This window comes from Salmo trutta, chromosome 21 (assembly GCF_901001165.1).
Source record: "Salmo trutta chromosome 21, fSalTru1.1, whole genome shotgun sequence".
Classification (NCBI taxonomy): domain Eukaryota; kingdom Metazoa; phylum Chordata; class Actinopteri; order Salmoniformes; family Salmonidae; genus Salmo; species Salmo trutta.
In genome coordinates, this window is record NC_042977.1 from 26,508,585 (window position 1) to 26,526,750 (window position 18,166).

At 45.5% G+C, this 18,166-nt stretch overlaps 1 protein-coding gene across 4 annotated transcripts in view; it reads right to left on the reverse strand.

The window, feature by feature from the left end:
* The window catches only part of LOC115157060 (catenin delta-2), a 160,159-nt gene that overhangs the window by 14,705 nt on the left and 127,288 nt on the right, over window positions 1-18,166 (reverse strand). For all 4 annotated transcript variants that reach the window (XM_029704954.1, XM_029704953.1, XM_029704955.1 and 1 more), the window contains 3 exons: window positions 10,870-11,002; window positions 6,861-7,074; window positions 3,003-3,186 (listed from right to left, as the gene is read on the reverse strand). In XM_029704954.1, coding sequence (XP_029560814.1) covers window positions 3,003-3,186; window positions 6,861-7,074; window positions 10,870-11,002 — 531 coding nt within the window. The remainder of the gene's footprint in view (window positions 1-3,002; window positions 3,187-6,860; window positions 7,075-10,869; window positions 11,003-18,166) is intronic.

The window sequence follows — 18,166 nt, forward strand, 5'->3', positions numbered from 1 at the left end:
AGCAGTCACTGCCCACTGACCACCCCGGGGTTATACAAACAAGGAAACATGGAGCATCTTCAATAGGCTTGTTGACTCTATTGTGCATTGACAATCTAACGGTAAAAGGGCTTGTTGAATCTATTGTCTGATCGATAGTGATAATTAGTATATTCTCTTGCTGTCACTCTTCCTCCTGTTAGACACCAGCGGATCCCTGGCAGAGAGGCACCCTCTGAAGAATGTCAGTCAGCCAGCGTGCTGCGTTCGCTGTCAGCTATGGTGATTCTGTTCTAAAGACAGCCAGCGTGCTGCGTTCGCTGTTAGCCATGGTGATTCTGTTCTGAAGACAGCCAGCGTGCTGCGTTCGCTGTTAGCCATGGTGATTCTGTTCTAAAGACAGCCAGCGTGATGTGTTCGCTGTTAGCCATGGTGATTCTGTTCTAAAGACAGCCAGCGTGCTGCGTTCGCTGTTAGCCATGGTGATTCTGTTCTAAAGACAGCCAGCGTGCTGTGTTCGCTGTTAGCCATGGTGATTCTGTTCTGAAGACAGCCAGCGTGCTGCGATCGCTGTTAGCCATGGTGATTCTGTTCTGAAGACAGCCAGTGTGCTGCGTTCGCTGTTAGCCATGGTGATTCTGTTCTGAAAACAGCCAGCGTGCTGCGTTCGCTGTTAGCCATGGTGATTCTGTTCTAAAGACAGCCAGCGTGCTGCGTTCGCTGTTAGCCATGGTGATTCTGTTCTAAAGACAGCCAGCGTGCTGCGTTCGCTGTTAGCCATGGTGATTCTGTTCTACAGACAGCCAGCGTGCTGCGTTCGCTGTTAGCCATGGTGATTCTGTTCTGAAGACAGCCAGCGTGCTGCGTTCGCTGTTAGCCATGGTGATTCTGTTCTGAAGACAGCCAGCGTGCTGCGTTCGCTGTTAGCCATGGTGATTCTGTTCTGAAGACAGCCAGCGTGCTGCGTTCGCTGTTAGCCATGGTGATTCTGTTCTGAAGACAGCCAGAGTGCTGCGTTCGCTGTTAGCCATGGTGATTCTGTTCTAAAGACAGCCAGCGTGCTGCGTTCGCTGTTAGCCATGGTGATTCTGTTCTAAAGTCTAAAGACAGCCAGCGTGCTGCGTTCGCTGTTAGCCATGGTGATTCTGTTCTGAAGACAGCCAGCGTGCTGCGTTCGCTGTTAGCCATGGTGATTCTGTTCTACAGACAGCCAGCGTGCTGCGTTCGCTGTTAGCCATGGTGATTCTGTTCTGAAGACAGCCAGCGTGCTGCGTTCGCTGTTAGCCATGGTGATTCTGTTCTGAAGACAGCCAGCGTGCTGCGTTCGCTGTTAGCCATGGTGATTCTGTTCTAAAGACAGCCAGCGTGCTGCGTTCGCTGTTAGCCATGGTGATTCTGTTCTGAAGACAGCCAGCGTGCTGCGTTCGCTGTTAGCCATGGTGATTCTGTTCTAAAGACAGCCAGCGTGCTGCGTTCGCTGTTAGCCATGGTGATTCTGTTCTAAAGACAGCCAGCGTGCTGCGTTCGCTGTTAGCCATGGTGATTCTGTTCTGAAGACAGCCAGCGTGCTGCGTTCGCTGTTAGCCATGGTGATTCTGTTCTACAGACAGCCAGCGTGCTGCGTTCGCTGTTAGCCATGGTGATTCTGTTCTACAGACAGCCAGCGTGCTGCGTTCGCTGTTAGCCATGGTGATTCTGTTCTGAAGACAGCGAGCGTGCTGCGTTCGCTGTTAGCCATGGTGATTCTGTTCTGAAGAGAGCCAGCGTGAGTGTCACAGGATGAGGGACAGGTGTGTGATGAGGCGGCAGGTGGCGAGGCATCTTAGTCCTGCACATTACACATTCAATCAAAGCTCCTGTTCTGTTGTTCCTTAACGACCGATGAAACAGATTAATTAGCCTGCTGAGCTCGGGGATTTACAGTACAGTCATTCATACCTCACAGGCAGGCATTAAGACATTTCACTTACAGTGGGCTTCCTCTCACTCCACACTGCTGCAGTGCTAATTGGTTGTGCTGCAGAGGACTACCTGTCTGGTGGCCAATGGGAACGGGGCGTGCCCACAAAGTCCACCTCCTTTTCATTAATCACTTCCTGCTTTGACAAGATAATGTGTGAGCATATTAATGGTTTCAACTATTAGCAGATAATACCACTAAAGAGAAGCGGTGACATATTGCACAGAGAGGGTAATGCACTGTAGGTAAAATGAATAACCCCAAAATTAACAGACAAGCAATGTATTAGCTAAGATCTCATTATTCTCCTTCTTCGCAGATGCTTCTCTTGCTGGTACGCAGGAGACGAGGGCCCAGATATAAAAGAGTAGAAACACTTGACACATAGCCAATTTTCTTCCGGTGCCAGCGCTATAATCAGAAAGTCTTTGACAATATTCCAGAATTATAGAATGCTTTAATGGAATCCTGCAGGGAGCAGAGCAGACAGTTTTAAGCCTCACAGAGTGCTGACATGGCGTTTTCAACCAACATCCCTCATAGTGAAGGTAACTATGGGGAAGAAGCATGTTACATGGGCTCCCATAATCAGTCTGACACTTGTGGCATTCATTGTCTGTGATAAAACTTCCTTAATCAATAACCCTCATTCGTCAAGTCAATACTCACAACACGTACAAAGCTTCATGAGTGTACTCTGTTTGAAAGAGCAATGTGTTACATCCTGCATTACCAACACAAAGGAACTGGGTGCAGGCAAGCCAGGCAGGGACAAAGCAGGGAGACATTCACCTGAAAGAAGCCGACTGCTCTGAGTGAAAGCTACACCAAGAAGAGACCTTACAACCCAGTCCATGTAACCTCAGGTTGGCATACACTGTCATGACTTGTGACTTTTCACCTCTAACCCTGCCACTGTGCTGTCACTTCTGCTTTGCTTGCTCTTTGGGGTCTTGGCTGGGTAAATGTAAAGAACTTTGTGACTACTGCTGATGTAAAAAGCTAGCAAGCTTTATCAAATGAATGTGATTGATTGACCCGAGGGTCCAGTAACAGTACTGACCTGAGGCAGCCGGTGGCGTTGCGGAGCACCTGGGAAGAGTGCAGGTGCAGTTTGCGGTCCTCCTGATGGGGCGAGGTGTCCCAGCCCGAGTGGGGGATGATGACAGCGTTGGTCAGCACGGCCAGGGCGTCCTGGATAATGGGCATCTTCAGGGCATCACAAGACGACAGGTTCCACAGCACACCTGAACAGAGAACATCAGACAGGATAGGACGTTGACGAACAGTGATTTAACGTGGGAGAATGGTCAGGTGTAAAGATCCTGGGAAGGGAATGGTGATATATTGTTGGATTTTTTTGTTGGAGAACAAAAGTTGAATATACTTCCTCTGAAATTAAAATAAGGATCATGTTGGACAAAAACTGTTCAAAACATTAAAAAGAAAATTGAAAACTGTAAGGCTCTATAACTGTTTAATAACTTGTCACAAAACAGTATATTTCATCCCTAGTTTTGAATTAGTGAGAGGTTGTCGTGATTGTGCAATAAACTGGGCACCTGGGGCTTCATAGATTTATATTTTTCCCAGTAATTTAATGTGCAAACCAGCCAACCTAAAAAATGAAGGAATTTTCTCTCGCCTACCAATTACATTCAAAGCCAGCGGCTTTGGCACAGCCTGTATGAGTAAACCACAAAGAGACAGAGGGAGGAAGCTCTCTCTCTCTGCAGCTGGGCTCTCCTCTCTCTTTAACCACACTGACTACGACTTCAGTCTTCCTCCTCAAGCTGGGGTGCTTTACTAAACACTGAACAGGGGCAATACGTGTCCACAGATAGTATACCATCCCAATTTACATATGACTTAAAAAGACAACCGACTCATGTGTCACTATAAATTGCTTTCAGTAGGATGTGGTAGGAACATGGTGACTCTGCCATGGATGGTGTTAAGAAGTGAGCAGAAGCTGTCAGCCAAAGATCGAGATACATACACAGCACAAGAGCTGGCCGGTTATCTATAAGAGGAAAGAGGAAGAAGAGGGAGGAGGAGAGGGTCCTTCACTCTACAACCCTTCATACGCCAAACCCCCCCCCCCCAAAAACAATTGTTTTTAAATAAAGCTGCAGCGACTTTGTACTTGAGGTAGTTAAGGAATTCAAGCGCAGGAGAGCAGAGATGTCAAAGTAGCATCTTTAATAGGCAAGTCCAAAATGGGTCAGGTACAATACCAATAAACGCCCAAGACATAGGAACACACAATCATTCACTGAAGGAGGAAAAAGCAACGCTCCTTAATATCCTACAAACACTGTACACGTGAATAAATTGAGGAAAACCTCAACGAGCTACATGAAAATAACCCCGCACAAACCTAAGCGGGAAACAGGGGTAAATATACACACAGAAATTAAACCAAATGAAAACCAGGTGTGAATGAATCAAAGACAAAACAAAGGGAAAAAGAAAAATGGATCGGCGATGGCTAGTTGGCCGGCGACGCCGACCGCCGAGCACCGCCCGAACAAGGAGAGGAACCACCTTCAATGGAAGTCGTGACAAAAGCAACACCTCACGGCACAAAGCCTCTCCCCCATGTGACCTACTTGTTGTGTGTACTGTATGTACTGACATGTATGTGTACCTGATAGATGCGTATACACACACACATACTACATGTTCATGTTTTTAAATGTATGTAAATTGTAAACTCTTTTGTTCTGTAATGTATTTTAAGTTCTTGTGTCAGACCCCAGTAAGACTAGCTGTCGCCACTGGCGTCGGCTAATGGGGATCCTAATAAATCAAATCAACAATCAAACCAGAGGGCACACCCACACACACACACACACACACACACACACACACACACACACACACACACACACACACACACACTCAGAGCACTGATTGTAATGACCTTGACAGCTGGCCCAACACATTATAATTCTTCACCAAGTCATGTCCCTCCTAGGACACCGTAGCCGTAGCATTTATGATTGCAATTACCAGTGGTGAGGCAGTCAGTCACTCTTCACCCGTTCCTCTCACAACAACAATGTAATTACATAGATCTACTTTAGCCTTATCAGCCATGTTGGGATGTTTTCCTTGTGGTGTGCTCTGCTCTAAATAACTAGCTGCGTGGCTCATAATTAGCGGAGACAGTAATCTTGCAGAGAGCATTACTTTACCGCGCTCGGGGCAGCGCTCAACATTTCTGTGTTTTTAAAAATGAAAGAGCTGCTGCCTATAGCGGTGGTGGGCTCGGCCGATAATAACCGCCTATAACATCATCTTGTTCCAGTGGGGAAGAAAAAGATGGATGTTTTATTTCGCTGGATAGATGAAAGAGGTTAATTGCCTCAGCCTTACATCATCGGGGAGGCGGGCGGTGCAGGGGGTGCGAGAGCATCATTTCGTGGGGAGAAAGCAGGCCGTCTGCAGAACTAGACCCAAATTATCTCTATGGGGGTTAGTGGAAGTTGAGGGCACTGTGCAGGTTGTCAAGGTGACAGAAAGGGCATTTTAGGAGCGTGACGTTTTTACGTGGTTCAGGTGAGGCAGCCGCTATGTCGTGAGCCGACAGTGATTCAGTGCAGATGACATTCCAATCAAATCAGGTCAAATCAGCCACTCTTTACAATGAGTCACTGTGGTACCGAAACAAATTCTAATAAATAAAGTACATCCCAGCTCTGATGGAAAAAGACATATAGATAGATGTCTGTAGATGGCTGTACATTTCTACCATTCTCCTCCAACTACTACTACATTTAAATGAATCTACTCCGATAACTCCCATCCCTCCATCCCTCCACTGGATTAGAATAATTGGACCCTGGCTGTGTAAGAGCAGCAACAGGGGTTCCTGTTCGACATCACATGGAGTCCAGGAAACAATCTACATCTTTCATCTCAGAAGACAAGAAATTTGCCATTAAAAATAGTTGTATTTTTTTCTGAATAATCGTCTTTGGCTCCTCTACATGCAAGGGGGGCTTCTTAGAGTAGCGGGGGAAACAACAACCTTGTTTGGCTAACTGTGATGTCATAAACCACCGCTGCCACCGCATGCCTAAGAAGGGATGGCAGTTGGTGACACGGGGAATGCTCAGGGAAGGCTAGGAGACAGAGCGAGACTGGTAAATGGTCCCGTTAATCCATGCCCAGTCACAGGAAGGGGAGAGGAAGCTCAGGCGGCCACTGTGACTGATTTAAACAGCCAGAAGAGAAGATGTGAAAAGGCAGAATTCCTCTGGGCCGGGAAAGGTTTTCTGCAGCCTGATTAATTTGTGACAGGAGGGACTGTGTTCCAAGCGTTGAATTGCTTTCTAATTTATATGGTAATCTCCGTTAAGACAGTATCAGCACAAATCATATATTTCCTAAGCATTTCCTGGCTTAAAAACCTCTCTACAGTAAAAAATAAATCATAAAAGGATGCAGCAGCATGCTCTCTCTAAACATGACTAGGGGATTTAACCTATGACTTCTTATTGACTAAGTGCCTTTTGGCAATGTTCACTTTTAGAACATCGTCATTTAATAGGTATCTGTGGTGCCATACCCCAATGAGTTTTCACATCATATTGTATGTCATCAAATATATGCATTTTCTATCCAGTCAAGTCATTTGTGGATATTCGTGTTTTCATATTCAGTGTTTAACTAGCTGATTTATATTGATGAGCCACTATTATGGATGTTGATGTGACACGTCCCATTGGGATTCTTTGCCTCTACAGCCTACCGTAGTTATCCAGCCCCCAGTAACAGTTAAACATTAGATAACACGCCCATACGCATCCAGGTATAATCCTTTACAACTTGTTTTAAATACTTTTTATAATGTCATATAGAAAGGGTATGTTATGTCTCTCTATGTTATATCTTGTCAACAAACTCTGTTTACCTGTGAGCAGCTCCCTAATCTCCATGTCTGTGGTCTTCCTCAGCAGGCGGACCAGGGCTGGGATCCCCCCACAGTTCTTCAGGGCGATCTTGTTGTCATCGTTGGCCTTGCCGTACACCAGGTTCCTCAGAGCTCCACAGGCGCTGCGGTGCACGTCGGTCATCCTGTGGTCCAGCAGGTCCACCAGCAGCTGGATCCCTCCTTGCCTCCGGATCTGGTGAGAGGAACAGGGAGAGGAGAGGAAGGATGTAAGTGGATCCACTGGATCAAAATGAAAGGATAGAGCAAGAGCAGTACAAATATATATGCAATAGTGTAGCTACTGTTCTTTACTGTTCAATTGTCTACAGCAAAAGTCATAGTTAGTCATAGTTTTCAGCATTGACAGCAATATCCCTAAAGGCATCTCTATATAAATACTATTCTTCATTTCACTCAGGTACCTTTTCTCTATAAATAAACTAGAGCCATGTCAAACACGTGGCTGCACACAGACAGAAAGGCCCAGGACACACTGTCACAGTGTCCTGTCATATTAGTGACAGAGGATGTGATGACCTGGCTGAGTGACACACACACACACACACACACACACACACACACACACACACACACACACACACACACACACACACACACGAGGACTGGTGCCAACAGTCAGCAGATGTGCTGCCAGGTCCAACAGAATGGATCAGCATTGCTGCTGTTTCTGTACCTCTCAACTTCCATTAAACACAGAGGAGAAACATGATTACAAATCAGAGACCCTGTTCATCTGGGTGCTCTGCTCCAATTTACTGACAATTCATTTAGTGACAAGGTTTACCCCATCATGGCTTCTGTTATTACACTACACGTGCCATTTTATGGCTGATTCATAATCAGTCAATGCACAAACAAAGAGGTGTTGGCAAAGGCGATAGACACTGGCTCACTAGATTGCAGGCTACATGCTATCATTATCCAGTACATGCTGTATGTACAGTTGAAGTCAGAAGTTTACATACACTTAGGTTGGAGTCATTAAAAATCATTTTTCAACCACTCCACAAATTTCTTGTTAACAAACTATAGTTTTGGCAAGTCTGTTAGGACATCTACTTTGTGCATGACACAAGTAATTTTTCCAACAATTGTTTACAGACAGATTATTTCACTTATGATTCCTTGTATCACAATTCCAGTGGGTCAGAAGTTTACATACACTCAGTTGACTGTGCCTTTAAACAGCTTGGAAAATTCCAGAAAATGATGTCATGGCTTTAGAAGCTTCTGATAGGCTAATTGACATCATTTGAGTCAATTGGAGGTGTACCTGTGGAGGTATTTCAAGGCCAACCTTGAAGGCCAACTCAATACCTCTTTGCTTGACATCATGGGAAAATCAAAATAAATCAGCCAAGACCTCCACAAGTCTGGTTCATCCTTGGGTGCACTTTCCAAACGCCTGAAGGTACCACGTTCATCTGTACAAACAATAGTACACAACTATATACACCATGGGACCACGCAGCCGTCATACTGCTCAGGAATGAGACGCGTTATGTCTCCTAGAGATGAACGTACTTTGGTGCAAAAAGTGCAAATAAATTCCAAAACAACAGCAAAGGACCTTGTAAAGATGCTGGAGGAAACAGGTACAAAAGTATCTATATCCACAGTAAAATGAGTCCAATATCGACATAACCTGAAAGGCCGCTCAGCAAGGAAGAAGCCACTGCTCCAAAATCGCCACAAAAAAGCCAGACTACGGTTTGCAACTGCACATGGGGACAAAGATTGTACTTTTTAGAGAAATGTCCACTGGTCAGATGAAACAAAAATAGAACTGTTTGGCCATAATGACCATCGTTATGTTTGGAAGAAAAAGGGGGAGGCTTGCAAGCCGAAGAACACCATCCCAACCGTGAAGCACGGGGGTGGCAGCATCATGTTGTAGATGGCATCATGAGGTAGGAAAATTATGTGGATATATTGAAGCAACATCTCAAGACATCAGTCAGGAAGTTAAAGCTTAGTCCCAAATGGGTCTTCCAAATGGACAATGACCCCAAGCATACTTCCAAAGCTCTGTCAGGAGGAATGGGCCAAAATTCACCCAACTTATTGTAGGAAGCTTGTGCGTTGCTATCCGAAACGTTTGACCCAAGTTAAACAATTTAAAGGCAATGCTACCAAATACTAATTGAGTGTATGTAAACTTCTGACCCACTGGGAATGTGATGAAATAAATAAAAGATGAAATAAATAATTCTCTCTACTATTATTCTGACATTTCACATTCTTAAAATAAAGTGGTGATCCTAAATGACCTATGACAGGGAATTTTTACTAGGATTAAATGTCAGGAATTGTGAAAAGATGAGTTTAAATGTATTTGGCTAAGGTGTATGTAAACTTCCGACTTCAACTGTATGTATATTCCCTAATGTTTATGAAAACACTTACTAGATTCATCTCCCTCGCTCTGCTGTTATCAAAATAAAGCACCCAGTAAATAGTCATTCCCTTCACACAGCCTCCTGGTCCAAAAATAACCAAGATACCGTTGTAAAGAATACGAGGGGAGACAGAGAGCTGATTTCAAGCGCAGGGCACAGCAGGTGTTTATTGTAAAGGACCACAGGAGGAGGCAGGTAGCTGGGTCCAGGGGCAGGCAGAAGGTCATACACTGAGGGTCCAAAAAGGAAACAGTACAGGCAGGGAAAAGGCTAGGAACGTCGTCCGGGAGATCAGGCAATAGGTTGATAACAGGAAATCCGATAAGCTAAGGTACAGGCAGGGAATAGGTGTCGTTAGTGAGGCAGACAAAAACTATCATACACGGGAGGATTAAATACAGGAATAACAGCGCTCCGAAAGAAGTGTGTCAAAAAACAAACAATACCTCACAATGATGGAGGGGCACAGAACTTAACTAAATAGTGTGTGATAATGACATACAGGTGTGTGATCAGGTGATTAGAATTCAGGTGATTGTGATCTGGAGAGTGAGCTGCATTCAGGGGATCTACGTGTTTGAGAGTGTGATCTGGAGAGTGGGCTGGAAAGTGAGCTGCGTTCAGGGGATCTACGTGTTTGAGAGTGTGAGTTGGAAGCAGACGTTACAACCGCTAGGCGAGAAGGCACCATCATGACACACACAGCTAACGTGGATTGCCTTGCAGTACTATACATAGTGTGCGGGTGTGCCTGTGTGTGTGCATGCCTATGGGGTGTGTATGTGTGCAATCACAGATATGTGTGTGTGGGTCTGCCCATGTTGCCTGTGTGATGTATCTCATAGTCTGAGAGAGGCAATGGGATGAGTGTCAGCAGTGTTCCAGGGGAAGCCATCAGCTGACCTAATGCCTTTCTTCCAATCCTTCCCAGAGGGCATCTGACCTGCAACTTATCCCTCTATCTTCCCATCTCCCCATCCCTCCATCTCCCCATCCCTCCAACTCCCCATCCCTCCAACTCCCCATCCCTCCAACTCCCCATCCCTCCAACTCCCCAACTCCCATTCCTGCCATCCCTCCATCTCCCCATCCTTCCATCTCAACCTCTCCCCATCTCACCATCCCTCCACCTCACCCAGCCAATGTCCCCACATATCACGCACACAACAAGCTATCCAACATCCCTGCATACAGGTGAGGCAAATCAAGTGAGGGAAGAGTAGGCAATACTATCTATCCACTAATGTGAGGAGAATTCATAATTCACCTGGAATTTATCTTGAGCTAGAATGGTGAATTATGAATTATTCTTGCAAAAGACTTCACAAAAGGTATACATTTTAGATATTGTACTGAACAGAGCAGAGGCATACTTTTCTATGTTTCATAGGTTTCAACTGAAGCAGGCCCCAGCTGCCCAGGGCCCTCCCACTGATATGTTAGCCACTGATTTAACAACTTCATGGGGCCTATACATTTCATAATGTATAAGCAGTGGATGCAGGTGTCCCAGCTAGCACACAGCAGTAGAAACTGTATGGATCCGGACCCAACCGGTGCATGGTTACCTCAGACTTGATCTTGTTGTCTCCGAAGCACAGGTGTTGGAGGTAGGCTGCAGCATTGGACTGGACCGAGGGGAACTGGTGCTGCAGCATCTGGATCACCTCAGGCAGCTCTGGGTCTCTCCAGCCAAACTCCCTGCAGAGGACCATGGGAAACACAGGGATGAATACAGAACAGAACTGGATGGGTAAAAGGCTTCTGCGTCCAAATGGCATCTTATTCCATGGCCTCATCGGGCTCTGGTCAAAAGTAGTGCACTATATAGGAAATAGGGTGCCATTTGAGACAGACACAAGCATAGAAATACAGTGCTAAACAAAACGATCACTCAATGTGTATTATACTACGATCTTCAACTTATCTTTTCAGATGACTGCTGTATGCATGTCTTTGTGTTGTTTCATTTTCATGGTAGATTGACAAAGCAGTTGTGGTGGTAATTCCTCTAAGTGGTGTTGTGGTATAATGCAATTTCTGCATTAAGCATCTCTGTTCTCTCTTTCTTTTAAATGTCTTGAGTTTGGCTTATTGTGTGTGTGCTATATTGATGTTTAATACTACAGTATGTTCAAATCAAATCAAATTGTAATAGTCACATGTGCCAAATACAACAGGTGTAGACCTTACAGTGAAATGCTTACTTACAAGCCCCTAACCAACAACGCAATAAAAAAAAATACAGATAAGAATAAGAAATAAAAGTAACAAGTAATTAAAGAGCAGCAGTAAAATAACAATAGCAAGACTATATACAGGGGGGTACCGATACAGAGTCAATGTGTGGGGAAACCAGTTATTTGAGGTAGTATGTACATGTACTGTAGGTAGAGTTATTAAAGTGACCATGCATAGATGACAACAGATAGTAGCAATGGTGTAAAGAGGGGGTGAGAGGGGGTGAGAGGGGGGCACTGCAAATAGTCTGGGTAGCCTTTGACTAGATGTTCAGGAGAGTCTTATGGTTTGGGGGTAGAAGCTGTTTAGAAGCATCTTGGACCTAGACTTGGTACTCTGGTACCGCTTGCCATGCGGTAGCAGAGAGAACAGTCTATGACTTGGGTGGCTGGAGTGTTTGACAATTTTTAGGCCTTCTTCTGACACCGCCTGGTATAGAGGTCCTGGATGGCAGGAAGCTTGGATGTACTGGGGCCTCAATCATGGACTCAATCATGGACACTCTTACTGACAGTTGTGGCTGCTTTGCGTGATGTATTGTTGTCTCTACCTTCTTGCCCTTTGTGCTGTTGTCTGTGCCCAATAATGTTTATACCATGTTTTGTGCTGCTACCATGTTGTGTTGCTACCATGTTGATGTCATGTTGTGTTTCTACCATGCTGTGTTATCATGTGTTGCTGTCTTGCTATGTTGTCGTCTTAGGTATCTCTTGATGTAGTGTTGTGCTGTCTCTCTTGCCATGATGTGTGTTTTGTCCTATATTTATGTTATTTTCTTAAATATATTTTTTAAAATCCCAGCCCCCGTCCCGCAGGAGGTCTTTTGCCTTTTGCTAGGCCATCATTGTAAATAAGAATTTGTTCTTAACTGACTTGCCTAGTTAAATAAAGGTTAAATAAAAATAAATAATAAACTGGGCCGTTTGCACTACCCTCTGTAGTGCCCTGCGGTCAGAGGCCGAGCAGTTGCCATACCAGGCAGTGATGCAACCAGTCAGGATGCTCTCGATGGTGCAGCTGTAGAACCTTTTGAGGATCTGAGAACCCATGCCAAATCTTTTCAGTCTCCTGAGGGGGAACAGGTTTTGTTGTGCCCTCTTCACGACTGTCTTGGTGTGCTTGGACCATGTTAGTTTGTTGGTGATGTGGACACCAAGGAACTTGAAGCTCTCAACCTGCTCCACTGCAGCCCCGTCGATGAGAATGGGGGCGTGCTCGGTCCTCTTTTTCCTGTAGTCCACAATCATCTCCTTTGTCTTGATCATGTTGAGGGAGAGGTTGTTGTCCTGGCACCACACGGCCAGGCCTTGACCTCCTCCCTATAGGCTGTCTCATCGTTGTTGGTGATCAGGCCTACTACTGTTGTGTCATCGGCAAATTTAATGATGATGTTGGAGTCGTGCCTGGCCGTGCAGTCATGAGTGAACAGGGAGAACAGGAGGGGACTGAGAACACACCCATGAGGGGCCCCTGTGTTGAGGATCAGCATGGCGAATGTGTTGTTACCTACCCTTACCACCTGGGGGCGGCCCGTCAGGAAGTCCAGGATCCAGTTGCAGGGGGAGGTGTTTAGTCCCAGGGTCCTTAGCTTAGTGATGACCTTTGAGGGCACTATGGTGTTGAACGCTGAGCTGTAGTCAATGAATAGCATTCTCACATAGGTGTTCCTTTTGTCCAGATGGGAAAGGGCAGTGTGGAGTGCAATAGAGATTGCATCATATGTGGATCTGTTGGAGCGGTATGTAAATTGGAGTGGGTCTAGGGTTTGTGGGATAATGGTGTTGATGTGAGCCATGACCAGCCTTTCAAAGCACTTCATGGCTGCAGACGTGAGTGCTACGGGTCGGTAGTCATTTAGGCAGGTTACCTTAGTGTTCCTGGGCACAGGGACTATGGTGGCCTGCATAAAACATGTTGGTTTTACAGACTCAGACAGGGAGAGGTTGAAAATGTCAGTGAAGACACTTGCCAGTTGGTCAGCGCATGCTCGCAGCACAGGTCCTGGTAATCCGTCTGGCCCTGCGGCCTTGTGAATGTTGACATTTTTTAAATGTATTTTTATTTCACCTTTATTTAACCAGGTAGGCCATTTGAGAGCAAATTCTCATTTACAACTGACACTTAGGCTACATTGCATTGAGATACACTTACAGAGCAGAAAAACAAAGTGACACATGACATTTGCATTGTCCACAACCGGCTATGGCCAGGAGTCCCATAGGCCGGCGCACAATTGGCCCAGCATCGTCCGGGTTAGCGGAGGGTTTGGCGGGGGGCTTTACATGGCTCAGCGCACTCTAGCGACTCCTTGTGGCGGGCCGTGTGCATGCAGGCTGACCCCAGGTGCCAGTTGAACAGTGTTTCCTCTGACACATTGGTCCAGCAGGCTCGCGGGGGTTAAGAGCGCGGTTAGGCAGGTAATTTCTCGGAGGACGCATGACTCCACCTTCGCCTTTCCCGAGCCCGTTGGGGAGTTTCAGCGATGAGACAAGATCGAAATTGGGGAGAATATTTTTTTTTTAAAGGTAACAAACATGTATGACAGATTTGCCAAACAAACATAAGTTCTCTCCATCTGTTCCCATAGCACATGGCCTAGCGTTAAAAAAACTATTTTAATAATAAGAGATATTAAAATCCAAAACAAGGTTGTTTTCTACACCCACAAGTTATGAATGAAATAATTTGGCAAAGAATGATACAGGCAAGTACTGAGTCCCTACTCTTGGAGAATGAGTGCGTTCATCCAGCATTATCCTCTGGTGATGCAAGCTGTGGTTCTCCAGTGTGGTAGCCTGAGGCTAGCTAGGTGGCTGTCAGAGACCCCTGTCATCCCCACCACTATCTTCACCACCCCCACCAGTATCAACACTATCACCCCCACCCCACCCAATTCATATCGGCAACAACGAGAGAGAGCAAGAGACAGACACTGGTGTAAAGGCCGTGCCCTCCCTGTACAGTGTAAACACCTACCAGCAACTGTTCAACCTCCAACCATCACAGCTGTCCGCAATCAAGCCTTTCAGTTTGTCAGCTCTCAAAGACCGAGAATCAATTATATTAATGGCTGAGATCACATGTGAGAGAGAGAGAGAGATGTGAGAGAAAAGGAGAGATGTGTTATGAGAGCGAGAGAGAGAGCCAGCGACAGAGGGAGAGGAAAACTAGGAACAGAGAGCTAATTCTGATCCACAGGGCCACAGTCAGTGATGTATACACTACGACGGCTAAAAGTGCCTCAGGACCATTTCATCTCCCCACAATCCTTCTCCCAGCAATACCAACCATCACTAACATGAGCCAGGGAGAAATGGAGGAGGCCATGGCCATTTACAGAGAAAGAGAAATGTGTACTTTCGAAAAGGTCAACAGAACTATGGGGCTCTAGCTGGGATTCTCTCTGACCTCAATCACATAAAACAAAACCCAGCAAAATAAAACAACATGGAGCCCAGCTATGAACGTCTCTCCTGAGCCCCTTCAGAACTGTTACATAGAAAGTGGAGTTTCACACAGTAGGTGGGGAGTGCACCAACCAAACACAGTGGGACATCATTTCATTTCCAGACTACACGGGCAGCTGCCAAGTCTTTCTGCACCCTTCTACTAAGCAGCAAAACCGCACACTAGTGGGTACTGGGCATGCTCAGTTCAGGCAGTAGCTAGGCTGCACTGAGCACGTATTGTTGAGTTATTGGAGCTGACTGGTGTGCAGTTGTCAGAAATTATTTCCTTGTGAATATAAGGCATCAAAGGGAACGAACACAGAGGAGCATGGAGGGATTGAAATCCTTTTGTTTCAGAAAATGGACCAATGGGAGAAAATGTTTTTCAAAATGTTTTTTTTTCCCCTCTCATCGCTGATGATTATGAAGCTTGTTCACATGCTCTATGGTCTGCCCCTGTGAGGCATGGTTGCATTAGCAAAAACATTAATCCACAGCCATATTCATCTACTATAATGATGATCACAGCTGTGCATCTAAGTATTTGTAGATCAAATACAACTTCATCAAAAATAATCTAAAAATGATGTAACCTTGCATAAGTTACCTTTGGGTAATTGGGCAATCAAAATGCTCAAACAGTTTGTGCAAACTGCTGTATGCTTAATCATATCCAATTCGGAAGTAGGTCGCTTGCTGAAACATCGCCTTCAGTCAAATGAAGTCGGAATGCATTACAGTAAATAGGGCTTTAAGTTATTTTCTCGCACAAACATTTCAGAGACACTGTTGTACGTACTGTATGTTTGTGTTAGCTTATCAGTTAATGTATACTGAACAAAAATATAAACACAACATGTTGGTCTCATGAGCTGAAATAAAAGATCCCAAAAATGTTCCATGCACGCAAAAAGCTTATTTCTCTCAAATGTTGTGCACAAATTGGTTTACATCCCTGTTGATGTCCTTTGCCAAGATAATCCATCCACCTGACAGGTGTGGCATATCAATAATCTGATTAAACAGCATGACTATTACACAGGTGCACTTTGTGCGGAGGACAATAAAAGGCCACTCTAAAATGTGCAGTTTTGTCACTCAACACAATGCCATAGACGTCTCAAGTTTTTAGGGAGAGTGCAATTGGCATGCTGACTGCATGAATGTCCACCAGAGCTGTTGCCAGAGAGTTTAATGTGTATTTCTCTACAATAAGCCGCTTACAACGTCGTTTTTCAGAATTTGGCAGTACAGTTGAAGTCCGAAGTTTACATACTCCTTGGCCAAATAAATTTAAACTCAGTTTTCACAATTCCTGTCATTTAATCAGACTACAAATGCCCAGTGGAGAGCATAGGCCCACCCACTGGGGAGCCAGGCCCACCCATGGCTGTGCCCCTGCCCAGTCATTTGAAATCCATAGATTAGGCTCTAATTAATTTATTTCAATTGACTGATTTCCTTATATGAACTGTAACTCAGTAAAATCGTTAAAATTGTTGCATGTTGCGTTTATATTTTTGTTTCTGTATATTTGGTGTGCATTCGAAATGGCACCCTATTTCCTATATAGTGCACTTCTTTTCACCAGAGTCCTGGTCCCTGGTCAAGGGATGCACTATAAAGGGAACAGAAAACCATTTCAGACATATGTACATATGTAGAAAGTATGTCTGTGTTAGTTTAGCTGTTTAGTCCACATGTAATGGAATAAATTGGGAAGCTATATGAAAGGGTCCCACAGTGGGAGAGCTCAGGTCCCACAGCCAGCCAGCCAAACAGCCAGACAGACACCGAGACTGGGCAGATCGAGAGGCACTATGTGTCTGTAATGAAGTGACCACAAAAGGACCACTACAAGAGTGTCCAGGTCGAACCATTAAAATGGAGGTTATGGCTATTATTTACAGCACCAGAGAGAGGGTAGGTCCCTGAATAGGACTCTAGCGGCTGTGTTCCATGTTGTAGTGTCTGAGATGTGGCCGATTAGGCCGGATTAGCTTCAGCAGGGAAGTTCTCAGGCCGACATCCCCAAGCACTCACACATATGCACATACATGCACTCACATACACATGCTCGCACACTCATATGTGCACACACACACACACACACACACACACACACACACACACACACACACACACACACACACACACACACACACACACACAAACTCAGCAAAAAAAAAGATACGTCCCTTTTTCAGGACCCTGTCTTTCAAAGATAAATCGTAAAAATCCAAATTTTCATTATAAAGGGTTTAAACACTGTTTTTCATGCTTGTTCAATGAAACATAAACAATTAATGAACATGCACCTGTGGAACGGTCGTTAAGACACTAACAGCTTACAGACGGTAGGCAATTAAGGTCACAGTTATGAAAACGTACTACACTAAAGAGGCCTTTCTACTGACTCTGAAAAAATCCAAAAGAAAGATGCCCAGGGTCCCTGCTCATCTGTGTGAACATGCCTTAGGCATACTGCAAGGAGGCATGAGGACTGCAGATGTTTCCAGGGCAATAATGTCCGTACTGTGAGACGCCTAAGACAGCGCTACAGGGAGACAGGACGGACAGCTGATCGTCCTCGCAGTGGCAGACGACGTGTAACAACACCTGCACAAGATCGGTACATCCAAACATCACACCTGCGGGACAGGTACAGGATGGCAACAACAACTGCCCGAGTTACACCAGGAACGCACAATCCCTCCATCAGTGCTCAGACTGTCCGCAATAGGCTGAGACAGGCTGGACTGAGGGCTTGTAGGCCTGTTGTAAGGCAGTTCCTCACCAGACATCACCGGCAACAACGTTGCCTATGTGCACAAACCCACCGTCGCTGGACCAGACAGGACTGGCAAAAAGTGCTTTTCACTGATGAGTCGCGGTTTTGTCTCACCAAGGGTGATGGTTGGATTCGCGTTTATCGTCGAAGGAATGAGCGTTACACCGAGGCCTGTACTTTGGAGCAAGATCGATTTGGAGGTCCGTCATGGTCTGGGAAGTTATGTCACAGCATCATCGGACTGAGCTTGTTGGAATTGCAGGCAATCTCAACGCTGTGTGTTACAGGGAAGACATCCTCCTCCCTCATGTGGTACCCTTCCTGCAGGCTCATCCTGACATGACCCTCCAGCATGACAATGCCACCAGCCATACTGCTCGTTAT